We start from the raw sequence: 13627 nt of genomic DNA, 5'->3' as shown, positions 1-13627 counted from the left end.
TTTTGTAGCTCATTGCGGTGAAACTGAAGTATCAATTTCATCTCGATTTTGATAGGATTCCGTATTTTCGACATGATTTTGGTATATTCAGTTTATTGATTTAGATCTATGTGCTTCCTCGTCGATTTCTTACCTTTTGCAAATTTGGTTGGTTTCATCTCACCCTGAACGAAGTCAAAGGCGACCAGGATTACGACCAAGGCCGAAAGCAGGGATGGGAGTGAGCAGTTCATCGTCAGGGATACTAAGGCTACATCAGAAAGAGAGAGAGGGAGAGAGAGAGAGAGAGAGAGAGAGAGAAAGAGGGTGAGTGCGTGGGGGAGGGGAGAGTGAAGAGGGGCAGACGGAGAGAGAGGGAGAGTCCCGGAGGAGAGTGACAGGGACAAAATGTAACAAGACAGGGTATTAAAGAGAGAGAGAGAGAGAGAGAGAGAGAGACGGGCAGATACACAGACATAAAGACCGTGACAGAGAGATGAGAGAAACAGAGATACATTTGTAATGCAATGTTAGCTGACATTATGAGTTCTGATAGCAAAAAGGACCGACTGAAATCATAATACAATAAAACATGTTTTTTATTATGGTTCTGAGAAATGAACTTGAATATTCTTTTATTTGTCTCTTCATTTCGTCTTTAATACATTCATTTAATCTAATCTCCCCCACTTTTTTTCAAGGAGCTGAATGCTAATAAGAGATCGGGAATATATACTCGGCAGAAACCACAACACCAATATGCGTGCATGGGGGTAGAAACATATATCTTCCAAAATAAACTGACCTCACAGCAAACACAAGTCATGGTTGAAAAATAAAGTACAAACGATCGGAGCCACGCCTCCTAACCTCCATATACACAGAATATAGTTACCTCAATATATACATGGGGTTCCATGATTATGTTCCCATTTCGCCATGAGTCACATGTTTTCGTATATACCCTGATAAAATAATAGAAATAGCGCAATTAACTTGATCTCCTCAGAAAGACGGTGCATGTAGTTTCTAGCTGATCGTGTGATACTATTATTTACTACATCATTATCTACAAAATCTTTGTATCAGTTACACTTGATTTGTACAGCCGTCACAGCGGATACACAATCATTATACTGTAATACTTCGTATATATATGCACCATTCATAATGTTCATTATAACGTAATAGAATGACACGATATTGTACTTACCAACACGCCTCAATCAATTAAAGATATACTGCCCAAGAAATAGCTCGACGTGTACACACCACGGATCAGGATCAGGACGTAAATGAATAACTCTATAAAGTTTTGTCCTATAAGTAAGAATACTGGCTCGAAATCACTGTGAATGTTCGCCACACATGGGAACGACCTTTGAGATCATTAAGGTCAATCGAGGTAGCTTGAACCATTCGTCAAAAGGGAGTTGAACTTCGATCTGATTTCTGTTATCCATTTCTGAGGCGCATCCAATATATATTTATCTCGATGTAAAAGATTCGATACAATTGGGTTACAGCGTCAACTGTGTATTGATTTGAACATTCCCAATCGAAAAGTGAGGACGTGTCGTTTCAATTAGTTAAAGGGTATGAATTCGAATCAATTTACCACATTTATTAACTCTATTACAAATATTTAGATCTATAGCATGGGCGCGTTACAGTGCCTGGAAAGCTGCGTTATATAGCTGTGATGTGATTTGCAGACAGAGCAGGGGACAACGGGAAAGAGATTGGATGGAAAGACGAGAAAAGAAGATGATATATAGGGGCCCTTCCCGCACCCCAACATCGCCTCATTGGCAGTGTCCTGATGACAAGGATATGTGATCCTACTATTTCTTGTTAGTAGAATAGGTTAAGCTGTTTAATTTCTGCCTTTAAATTCAAATTCTAGGCTCAGTCTTTTGTCAAAGCATTAATCTATGCATTGCCACTCCATACCCATGCACACTCTTAAAAATACGTGGTAAAAAAATGACCACGTCGTGGTCGTTTTTAACCACGTTTTGGTAGTCAACCATAATTATGCACCTTTAAAAACGACCACGACGTGGTAATTTTGGGACCACCATTTTAAGAGTACAGGAGAGAAAATAATGGGGACGTGGTTGACGAAAGCCTTTGTTTTAGTAATTACCATATCATAATGCCCTAACGGAACTGATACTATAGTCACCCGGGAGTGGACATGGTGCAATTGTGTGTGAATGAATTCAATGATCGGGGTAATAGTCTGTAAAACGCCTAGAGACGGTAACTATTATTTTTATCATTAAACTAAAGGAGCTAGTAATTTTGTTTTGCTTTCAAAATTAAGGCCTAACATATTCATTTGTCACCGTAACCATATTACAAAAATGAGTCATTTATGATTGTAAACATTATTATTGAGTATTCAGGGCGTGACCTTCTGTAATCCCCATTATTATAGAAAATTGGATTAAGGAATTAAGATTGGAGCAGATAATAATAAGTCGTACTTTGAATTCATGTGCCAAAATTCAGAGTATAGGGATTAAATATGCAGAGTATAGGGATTAAATATGACCCACAAAGACAATGTATTTTACTTGATTGTGATGTTTCTTCCCGTATTCTGCTAAAATATAGGTTTGCCAGTAGGGGAGGGGAAGGAGTACGAGAAAAAAAAATGGCTCGATTTTCCAGCAGAAATTATTTTCAGCGGCAATATCTTCGTTAATATTATTGCACTCCAATGCTCAGGAGAGGGGGGGGGGGGGGGGGGGGGGCTCCATAAATAAAAAGCTTATGCTCATTGTACTGGTTATTTTCTCAATGGGGCAGCCGTTTCGACCTCCTGGTTCCTACATGCACTGCAGTTTTTCATGACTTCATGGAAATTTGTATTAACGCCTCCGCAAGATCATAACGACTTACAGGATCAAGTAGTTTCTTCTTTTGTTTGCAAGAACCGACAGAATCCACAAGATAATAAAAACAAATTGAAACGGGTATATAATATTCCTTCTTGATTTTATTAACTTCTCTGAATTACTTCAAGATTTGATATCTCGAGTAGAGTACAAGGGTGAAAGTAAGCACTACAAAGGGGGGGGGGGGTTCTACCTCAACCACGCACCCCTTGAGTAAAAAAAAAGAAAGATGATTCGGGGGGGGGTGCCGACATTCCCCCTTTTGAATAAGAAAATGGGGAAAAAATAGGCAGAAATAGGGGAAAATAGAGAAAATGAGGGGAAATTGGGAAAATAGGGACAACATCGGGAAGGGAAAAAAAATGGTTATTGAGAGGGAAACCGATTTAAATCGGGTAATTATCAGGCCTGAGAATCAGAATTATGGTAGTCAGCCTACCAATGGGGGTCTTGAATGAAGGCCAAGACGAGCAAACATGAGCTTTATCTTACAAGTTTGCATAGCAGGTATTGTTATTTGCTCTATCTGCGTTTCAACCAACGGACGAACGCCAAGTTTACTCCATACATCCAATAAAAGATAGCCGCGATGATGATAATGAATGAACAAAGGTCAGAGTTCACCTCAAACGACTGCGAATTCCATAAATGAAGATGATAGTGGAAATTATTTTATCGAGCAGAGGCGTCGCAAGAAAAGGAGTGAGGAAGTAATACTTCTTTTAAACGTACTATGTCCCATTTGCAGGCCAATAAAAAATGAAAAAGTTAAATTCCGACAGCTTTGAAAGACGTTACTACTTTAGAACTTCCCTCAAAACAAAAGGTCTTAAAAATGGCTTTTAGTGGGAAAATAATGACAATTAGTTGTCGAATCGACTTAAGTGATTGCAATCACCTATGTAATATTCTAATTTTCAGACCCTTTTACCGTATGGTCGTACATTTTGTGCAGCACAAGGATTCAATCAGTTTAATTTTGGCCATTAAAAGTAGTGTGTTATTGATATATACAAATGCTCATGTACCCGTTACAGGCCATTTTAAGTATGTTATTACAAAAGAAAAAACGATGTCAGTCAGTCACCCAATAGTGTCTGACAGGGAAGTCTAGAAAGTAAACTTGTATAATTTGAATACTAGAACACTGCTAACGTTTCAATTTCACAGATAGGACATGTATGACATATTCATAATTCCAGCAAAGTTCTACAGAATTTGATGTTGGCTGCAAAAGGGACATAGTATCTTTAAACAATCCTGTCGGCAAACTCATTTTTTGAAACAGGCTGTTGGAAAATCACACAAATTTTGTGTTTTGGATGTAATTTGGGAACATTCTGTCGGCTCATAACCGCCCCTGCTTGCTTTTGGAAAATGTTGGGATGGCTGTGTTTATGATATAATATAATGTGTCAATTATGTTCCTTTGTTTAAATTAATTAAAGGGTAATCCAACCATTGTAATAAGTTCATTCGTATGAAAGAAGAAAAAAAAAAGATACAGAGTGGCGAAAGTTTTAAATAAGATTTAAATAGAGAGTCATGATATTTTGAAATATGAGATCTCTAGTCTTTATAGCTTTGCGAAGATCAAATGGCAATTCTGTCTGTGGATTTGTCTGTGGATATGTCCCGATTGTCGAGTACAAAAATATCGTGAATTTCTATTTTCTTCCAATTGAATTCTTTACAGAAGTGCATTTGTCGATAAAATCATATGCATTTCCTTTAATCTGCCATTAAAGTACATATTTGCATCAAATATTCTGTTAATATGTGAAGTGATATGTATATAAATATGATCAACGTGTTGATGAAAACTCTCCTTATTTTATTTTCTAGGAAATCACCAATTTACACTGTTTAATTTGATTAAAAAAGGGGAGAGAAAATTTGGGGTTGCCCCTTGCAAATCGTTTTTCTTTTTCTTGTGCCTTCTAACAAGGGGGTTGTATGCTGGCTTCCATAAGAGACTGAATACACCACTGTGTAAAATTTCAACACATTCATATTTCACAAATCTACAAATACCACGTCCGAGAATAGGCCCATTACAGGGCCTCAAGTTATTCAAAGAGAAATGTGCCTTTCTTAATAGACTAGGAATTAATGACTTAAAAGAAGATTACTGGTAGCTTGTAAGTATGAGTTTATGAAATGAGTTTTCAACAAGAAATAAACTGTTAGGTAATTAATGAATAAGTCACATCCATAACATTGTGAAAACGACAATACAAAATATCTGACACAAGAGTTGTGCATCCATTCAGCTTTTATTGACTCGGATATCCTAAGAAAATGATTGCTAACAATGTAAGTCATACGCAACCATACAGCTATATAATAAGCTCTATGTACGCAACCAATAAATGTGGGGCAGACAAATGGCATTGGTACAGACTTGTTAGAACATTTCTGCTCGTTTTCTTCAGAACAAAGCAAGGACAATTACGGTACATAGGATGTCTAAGCACCAGGTAAATGAAATTATTCTTTATGAAGAATAAATAAATAACAGATATTTTGTTTTAAAGGAATCCATTTCCTTTTTTATCAGATTTTTTTTGGGATAAGTTTTCCAGACATAGCAATACCCTACCATTCGATGTCGGTAAACACTAGATTCTTTAAAAGGCACTGTTTTATTAAAAGCATAAACAAGCTATAAGAAACAAATTCTTTTTAGTACATGTATAACTGTCTGAAATGCACAAATGTAAATCGTACCACACAAGCATGCACACTTGCATGTCATTTCTTTGTTCATCATGCTTGAAAAATATATGTTTAAAATTGTTATCACGTTATTGTTTTAGTCAGGTACAAGCTATGCAAAAGGGGTTGGGAAGGATGTACATGTTTCACACATCAAACATGATAAAATAAATTCCTGTAGATCAATGAAAGTATTTCTTAAAATGAAGAGCTCTTTAAAGCTTACATACTATGGGTTGCTGACTGGTAGCAATTTCAATAGGGTTTTGACTTTTGAATGTTTGTTTTCTTAAGTCTTGAAGTTAACTGAATATGCAATTTCATAATTAGGTATAAGAGAGAGAGAGCAAACAAAAAAGATATCACAAAGAAATACGACGAGACAAAATCATGCAAATTTGGAAGAGGATACAAAGGCCTTCCACTTGGCCGCTTTCATACACTAAACAACGATAAATTAGCTTTAAACCACAGTTGTAGATGCAAGTTTATATACACAAAAAAATGAGTTCTCTTGAGAGCCGAGATCAAAGGAGTTTACTATGTACAACAGTAAAGAAAAAAGATAACTATCTGGCCCTAAGTTGAAATACAACATGGACAAGAGTACATGGATGCACAAGAGTACATGGATGCACAAGAGTGTTTTATTTAGGAAAAAATACAAGTGCATGTATACATATCGGGTTACTATTTGAATGCATTTACATGTACATGCCGATGTGAAATTAACCTACCACAAAATTGTACGTTATCCATGAAAAGTAAGAACAAATTAAAAAAAACAAAAATAAAAAGTGACAGTAATAATTGAAGAATTTAACATCAACTTTCTCCAGTAGTAAGCCTCTAAATTTTTTTATAGTTTTATCTATTTTTATCTATTTTTTCTATTTTAGTTTGTGACCAATTCTGGTTATTCATGATAGTCGATAGAGATTTGATTGTAACATAATATATTGTGACATTCTCATTTTTACGGATTTGATATTGGCTAGTGAAAGGCAATAAAGGCATTGACTCTACATGAAGTGAGAAAAGTTCTCAATACCCTCAATTTAAGAGAAGACATCACATGTACTCCAAAAATATGGCCATTAAACCGAATGAAAAACATATAATAGAACATTAGAATGAGAAGTGAAGTCCAAGACTCCAAGTAACCCTCCTGACTTTGGAAAGCTAGAATGAACACGTCATAGCTCAAACTCAATTACACTGGAACCTGTATGTCGAAAGCTTGAAAAGTCTAATTAATTCTCCTTTCCAATTACCAAGACAGCAACCAAGTTTAGCAACCAAGAACCAAGAAATTTAGCAATTAAATAATTGGACATTCCCATTTTTAGCCACATTATACATAAATGTTAGGTCATGTGTTATCATCCCAAATAACTGATGCTTTTCAATAATTTGATAATCTAATATCTAAATCTTCAAAAAAAGATAAACAAATGAGAAAAAAATCATGAGAAACTAAACATAAAACCATAATCTATCGCACCTATATTTCATCAAGTTCTAAAATAAAGCAGTAGTCTGATTAACTTGACTTGCACAATGTTTGTGCACTGTTTGCAAGATTTGAAATCAAATCCAAGCTGCAAAAATTAGTGTAAAACTATTATGTAAAATACAACAAAAATTTAATTTGGAGTATGAAAAACAAAAGCAAAAATACAAATGACATGATAGATACAAATTATGACTTTTAATTTACCAATAGTATCACATGCTAGTGACATGGCTTGCGAGAAAGGGAAGACAATTGCCAATGAGGAATTGCGTTGTACTGAGAAATATGTGCATTTCATTCAAATGACATTATTTATATTTAACAGTGGTCTGCTTTTCACCGATAGTGGCTTTTGCGGGTGTTTAGGGGACAACTCCCTCTCAGCCCATCTATATTTTTGGGCTGGGTCAGATTCTGGGTGGGCACTAAATTGAATTTTATTTTTTAACAGTCAAACCTCTACTTTTATCATATGCAAGTCCTCCCTCTCTCGCAAGTCAGGTCCCTTTAATGTGATATGGCAAGTACACTCCAGTTGGAAAAGAGAATGTCTGCTCTCTATGTGAGACAGGAGCAATTTTATACATCACTACGACATTGTCATCTGCATGTACATGTACAGTTGGAAGAGAATGGCTTCCTTATGCTGGTAATGAGAGCTTCTGTCCATAGATAACTGCAATAGAAAAAAACATGCAAAGAAATTCAATGTGTTAAAATAGGATTGTTATCATTTTTATGGCAAATGATTCAAGGAGTATCCAAAACCATTTTGCAGCAAGATAAAATTCATCTCAATATGTTTTAAATGCATCAATCACCTAAAAAAAGTTATATCCAAGGCTTGACACTTACAGGCGCCTGAGACACCCAAACCAAAGCATGAACCCCCAACATTTTGAAAATTTAACATAGGCTCATGCATGCAGACCGTAAATGTTCAATCATGTCCCCCTTCCAAGAAAGTTTGTGTGGAGCTCGAGTTATATCGTTAGAAGAATAAAAATCATCTACCCCAAACTATGCAAGACATTCAAATACTCACCTAGGGATTCAAGATTTTAAGGGGAAAAGTGTTAATCATACCAATACACTGTACCTCCAACCAAAGTTATCCCAAAGTTAACTTCTGTGAGTGTGTTTGCCCATAAAAGTGTATCAATTAGTCTACTAAAAATGATATTTGAAAGCTGGTATTTTGCTTAAATGTTACAAATTTGCCAACATTTCAGATTAAAGATTCTGTTTTCATAGCCTTTACCTTTACCAATACATGATTAAAAAGATAATCAAGATTACCCATATATACAAGTGTGAAAATTAATATTCCTGTGGTAGCCTGAGCAGTAGCACGCACGAACCTCACCTTTTGTAATGTACAAGTAGAAGAAATCGCAGTAGAGTATTGTCTGTACACAGCCTGCGACAATGGCGATGAGATCAAAGAATCCCTCAGAATAAAAGCGGTAGAGCCAGTTGATGATGTAGAGTGCTCTGTAACCCCCTAGACAGAAGAGGTAGTGGCTGGTGATGGATTCAGCCTCTCCGGTCTTACTGATCATGAAGAGCTGCGGCATGATGGCCACCGACTCGAGATAGATGGAGAACGTCCATAGGATCTGTGGAAATGAGGGGATGAACCAGTTTAAAATCAGCCTCATACTGGATTGAACCTTGCTATTACACATTTCAGTAAGTAAAAATTGTGATATCTAATGCACTTAAATTTTAACAGATCATGGCCAACCCTGAACCCTTGGGTATACAGAAGGCTCTAGGTAAGTTTTTAGTTTGTTGAAGTGGTCAAGTGAAGTGATACAACACATGTACTTGATAAGAGTTGCAACTCATCAAAAAAGGCCAGACTGTAGACGGAAAGTAGTTCAGAAAGATTATGTCCCATATCATGGATGCGTAGCTACTTATCATTCAGTGCAAGAAAAAAAAAATAGAAAAAGAAAAAGATAATTCAAGCTGTATGGATTATAACGTCTCTAGTGGTTTCTGTTATGCTTTCTATCTAGATTTCTATAGAAAACCGGCAAAAAAAGTTTCTTATTTCTCTAGTTAGTATCAGAATACATAAAGAACACACATTCAATTTAACTTCCAATGGTATGTTTCAATTTGCTACTACTCTTCTATGGTTACAAAATACATTACAAAGTTAATGTACAGTACCTCAAGCGGGGTGAAGTCGTGATTGACAAGGAAGGCCAGTCCTCCGACGGGAACGACCAGGAACTCGGCCCTGAAGGTGTCGTGGTTGTGGTCGTAAGTAGCCTTGAACTTGACGTATATCAGGTAAACGGTAGCATAGGCACAGAGAATATAGATGACTTTCATGGACGTATTGTAGACAGAGATAAAGCTAGTGAATAGATCCAGATAGCGGGTGGTGAAAACCAGCGCAAAGAGAAGCTGGGACTTGCCCGAGATACCTGTAGACAAATACAAAATTTATAACAGGCTTTGATGAAAGCGACAAATTTACAAATTGTTTGCGAAATTGATTAGTGATTGTTTCAACCCCCCCCCCCCCCCCCCACTCCAAAGAAAGACAATAAAAGTCATTATCTCTTTGCCTAATTTTGGCCCCTCTTAATGTTCCAATATGAATGAACGCATTGTGTTACATGTATGCAGTTTGTAGTACATTCAAGCTATGGTGTTATACATGTTTTATTTCCATTGCAGTGTTAATATAGTAACAATTCTTTAATGTACGGTATTATGTGCATATATTGTATGCACTTTCTTAATCTACCCCCCTGCTTTCTCTCCATCTCTCTTTCTCACCTTTTACTTTCCCCTCCTATTACTATTAGTGTTCAAATCACTCTACCCCCTCTCTCTTTCTGTCTCTCTTCCCTCAGTAATCTCCCTCTGTACATTCATTTCTTTCCTTATCTCTTTGTGTAGGCCTCCTTTGGTAATGTATAATGCTTCATATTATACATGTAGACAACACATGTATTTTGTTTGTACATTCTTTGTTTATATCATTATTAACATCTGTTATTTATCCATACTGTATTATTTAATTGTAAACTGACCACTTCAGCCTGTGCTGCTGGTCAGTTTTTATACACCAATTTAAAAAAACAAATATTTCTCACTATAATTCAATTTACACCCATTGGACATTACATAATTTTAAAAATTAATATATTATTTCTTTCTATTTTTCTCTCCCCTCTCATTAATCATTATTTCAATCTTACATCAGGTTCCATTTTCTTTTAAACAAATATGTTCTGGGAATAGTCAAATGAATCAGTACAATGTACTTGTACTTCAAATCTTTAGTCCAGAAAGTGGTTTTACATTCAAGTGCAAGTGTGTGCGTGTATTTTGATATTCTTAGGGATGTTAAATATCAGCCATGGAAGACACACCCCCCCCCCTCTCACCCACACGAGTGAAACATTCTACCTGATTGCATTGTGCTCTTTCCTTCATGAATCTGATTTTTGTTTTCCCTTTAATTTCTTGTGTAAAGAATTATCATTCAATACCCTAAATAATAATAATAATAAACAATATTTATAAGGCGCTTAATACTGGTGTCTCTATTCTGACTTAACAATTATTTACCAAAACTTATAATAAACACACAACTTATACATCAGTTCTTTATTCAATAAATCATGCATATATAATAATAAAAAATAAGATAAGAGTGAGATCAAACAAACATACATACAAGAGGTCAAACATAGGATCAAACATAGGATCGAACAAACAAAAAATAAGACGGTGTGCACCTCCTTTGACCGACTCACAACTGCAGAGTATTATTTATGAATTAAAAAGGTGCGTTTTCAGCAAGGACTTGAATTGGTCGAGAGAATGAATATTATGAAAGTGCGCTGGTAATTTGTTCCAAAGGATAGGGGCATTTACTGAGAAAGCTCGGTCGCCATATTTTGTAGCGGTACGAGGTCCGAGGGTTAACTGCAAGGTTGATGATGATCGAAGAGGTCTTAAAGAACTAGAAGAACGTAAGGAAATCAAATCTGAAAGATATTTAGGGGCTTGGCCATGGAGAATTTTGTATGTAAGAAGAAGAACTTTGAATGTGATACGATGGTGTATGGGAAGCCAATGAAGAGAACGCAATATTGGGGTTATGTGCTCAAACTTTCTCGAGAGAGTAACAAGCCTTGCAGCAGTATTCTGAATTCTTTGAAGTGGAAGCAGGGACGATTGCGGAAGACCAGAAAAAATTGAATTACAATAATCAAGGTGGGAGGATACAAATGCATGGGTTAATTTTGCAGTTGTGGGCCGGTCAAGTAGTTTCCTAATTTTCCCAATTTTGAAGATTCCAAAAGATGCCGATTTACATACGTTTTTAATGTGCTGTTGAAAAGTAAGATTTTTGTCGATTAAAACACCCAGGTCTCGAACGTATTCACTACCCTTCAGTGAGCCACCTCTGGTAAACAAGTCGGGGAAGGAATCGGTGTTTCTGAATTTGGAAGTAATGTGGATCATTTCAGATTTTCGTTCATTAAGGTAAAGTGTATTGTTAGAAGACCAGAACCTAATGTCTTCAAGGCAACTGCTGAGTTCCCGAGTCGCATCATCCTTCCCGTTAGGCTTAAGAGTTATATAAATCTGAGTGTCGTCAGCGTACATCGCATGTTGAATCCCATGGTGAGAGTTAATGACCTTAGACAGTGGGCTGGTGTAGAGAACGAAGAGAAGTCCTAAACTACATGTATGGACCCAAACTCACCATTGCCAGGTGTACAAATTTCAGCGAGCAACAATGTACTTCAATAAGTACTTCGCCTACAACAAATTTAAGTTTATATTTGTAAAGAATGGAATTAAGGCATAATTCTACTACCTCATACAGGAGAAAAATTGGATTACTGAATTTATTTTTCATTTTTCCATAGACCCTGGCCTTGGCCTTCGTTAATTTATTTAAAGATGAAGTTGAGTTCTGGTCATGCGATTGCATTGTGAAAGAAACGGTGTGGAACTGACCAGAAAAGGTTGATCATCTAGCATATAAGAATTTGTGTGTATTGCAAGGTTCTGGAATCATCAAAATGATAAGAAATGTGGCCAAGTCTTGGTAAAGTTACAAACACTTGCACAGAAAAATGTATATGGGACTACACAAACACGTGGCGTAAAAAGCCGGCCCCCCGATTTTTACGATGTTACATGCATATTTAGAATATGAAGGCATTTGAAGAGCCATGCTTTTCAGGGAACATGTCTTAACTGATGTTCTTCCACACTTGCATAATAAGAATGAGTAATGCTCACAAATTATTTTTCACCTCTTCCCAGAACTCAACTTTCTCTTTAAGTTACTTTGACTTGAGCTTTCAAATCTGGTATAGACCTACAAGTACAAAAAGATAGGCTCAAAGGAGTCAAAGCTAAGCTAATAGTAATAGTACGCAGCTTCCTGAAAAAACAGTAAGTCGGTAGGTTTGTCTATTGACATTAATGTATTAAATTAAAATTAAAGTATTAATTAGATCTAGATCTATCAATTGTTAACCTGAATAAAAATATAAATCAGTCTTCAGACATCATCTCAATTTGAACACAGATCTAATAAATTCCATCTTCGATCTTCATAAATGTTTGACTCCCAGCATTCTGATGATGTGCCTCCTCCAGCTCTCTGGCGAAAGAGCTTGAAGTTAACCGATGACGGCCAAGCGCAATTGCAAAGGCCACCTTCATTCACCGCCCGCGCCGACGGGGTAGCGGCGACATGTCTCCGCTACGCGCTAGCTATCAGCTGGCTTCCTTAGACCTTACCAACCGATAAGACTAAATTTTGTCATCAGACTACTCAATTTGCAGTTTTTGCACGACAACCTCTCACCTCAAATAACACTTTTGTTTATTAAAATTATATTAGTATAGTATTATGATAAATGAATGATATTTACAAATGGGAAATACAATGAATTTTAGTTGCAAACACAAGAAATCAGTGTATTCTGACAACAAATTTGTTTTCTTCGAAGCTGCACACACAACACACAACACACATTCGCTATGGAGCAACTAGCGGCGATTTGAAACCGTCATTTAATCAGATCAAGGCACTTCATTTAATATCCAAGACAATTTAAGCGATAATTTCTTACCTGCACAAGACCTTGATGACCATATCTTCTTTAAAAGCATAATTATTGCCAAAAGATGGGACAGATCCCCAACTAATCGAAAGACATTCATGATGATATGCCGGTTTTGTCTGTCAAGTTCGAAAGATGGCTGAGTTGACGTGGCGTGCGATGCTGAACCCACAAAATATGACTCAATGCCGTGTGTTTATATGGCCAATCGATATTTGTTTGAGAAGCAGCGAAATGTTATCGGGGTTTACAGTCTAGAGTTTAGAGTTTGCCATCAGAAAGGTGACACATGGCAAGTCTCTACCGGAAATTTATAATTTTTGTTTTCTTTTCAAACTATTTCACCGCGACAGCAGTTTTCCACCCAGAGAGTTGTTTTAATTAAA

General features: G+C 36.4%; 2 protein-coding genes across 2 annotated transcripts in view; both read right to left on the bottom strand.

Annotated features, from left to right (window-relative positions):
• The window catches only part of LOC115926626, a 5579-nt gene extending 4130 nt beyond the window's left edge, over positions 1–1449 (bottom strand). The window contains exons 1-2 of the mRNA XM_030991516.1: positions 1193–1449; positions 134–250 (exon numbers count right to left, since the gene is read on the bottom strand). Coding sequence (XP_030847376.1) covers positions 134–233 — 100 coding nt within the window. The 5' untranslated portion in view covers positions 234–250; positions 1193–1449. The remainder of the gene's footprint in view (positions 1–133; positions 251–1192) is intronic.
• A 3693-nt stretch (positions 1450–5142) lies between these two features.
• LOC588547 (ER lumen protein-retaining receptor 2) lies at positions 5143–13418 on the bottom strand. The gene is made up of 4 exons (XM_011663536.2): positions 13251–13418; positions 9301–9560; positions 8486–8738; positions 5143–7795 (listed from the first exon to the last, which is right to left on the bottom strand). The coding sequence occupies exons 1-4, from the start codon at positions 13339–13341 to the stop codon at positions 7761–7763; spliced, it is 639 nt and encodes a 212-aa protein (XP_011661838.2). The 5' UTR covers positions 13342–13418; the 3' UTR covers positions 5143–7760.
• Between the last annotated feature and the right edge of the window lie 209 nt (positions 13419–13627).

The sequence above is a fragment of the Strongylocentrotus purpuratus genome, unplaced genomic scaffold (genome assembly GCF_000002235.5).
Source record: "Strongylocentrotus purpuratus isolate Spur 01 unplaced genomic scaffold, Spur_5.0 spur5_contig_845, whole genome shotgun sequence".
In the NCBI taxonomy this organism is placed as follows: domain Eukaryota; kingdom Metazoa; phylum Echinodermata; class Echinoidea; order Camarodonta; family Strongylocentrotidae; genus Strongylocentrotus; species Strongylocentrotus purpuratus.
The sequence above is the reverse complement of the archived record's forward strand: the minus strand, read 5'-3'. Positions and strand labels throughout refer to the sequence as shown.

Excerpts from the sequence above, each read along its gene's own strand:
- LOC588547 (XM_011663536.2), bottom strand. The coding sequence starts at position 13,341 with ATGAATGTCTTTCGATTAGTTGGGGATCTGTCCCATCTTTTGGCAATA. Across the intron at positions 9,561-13,250 it reads GTCATCAAGGTCTTGTGCAG|GTATCTCGGGCAAGTCCCAG; the intron begins GTAAGAAATTAT and ends ATTTGTCTACAG. Across the intron at positions 7,796-8,485 it reads CTACTTGTACATTACAAAAG|TTATCTATGGACAGAAGCTC; the intron begins GTGAGGTTCGTG and ends TTTCTATTGCAG.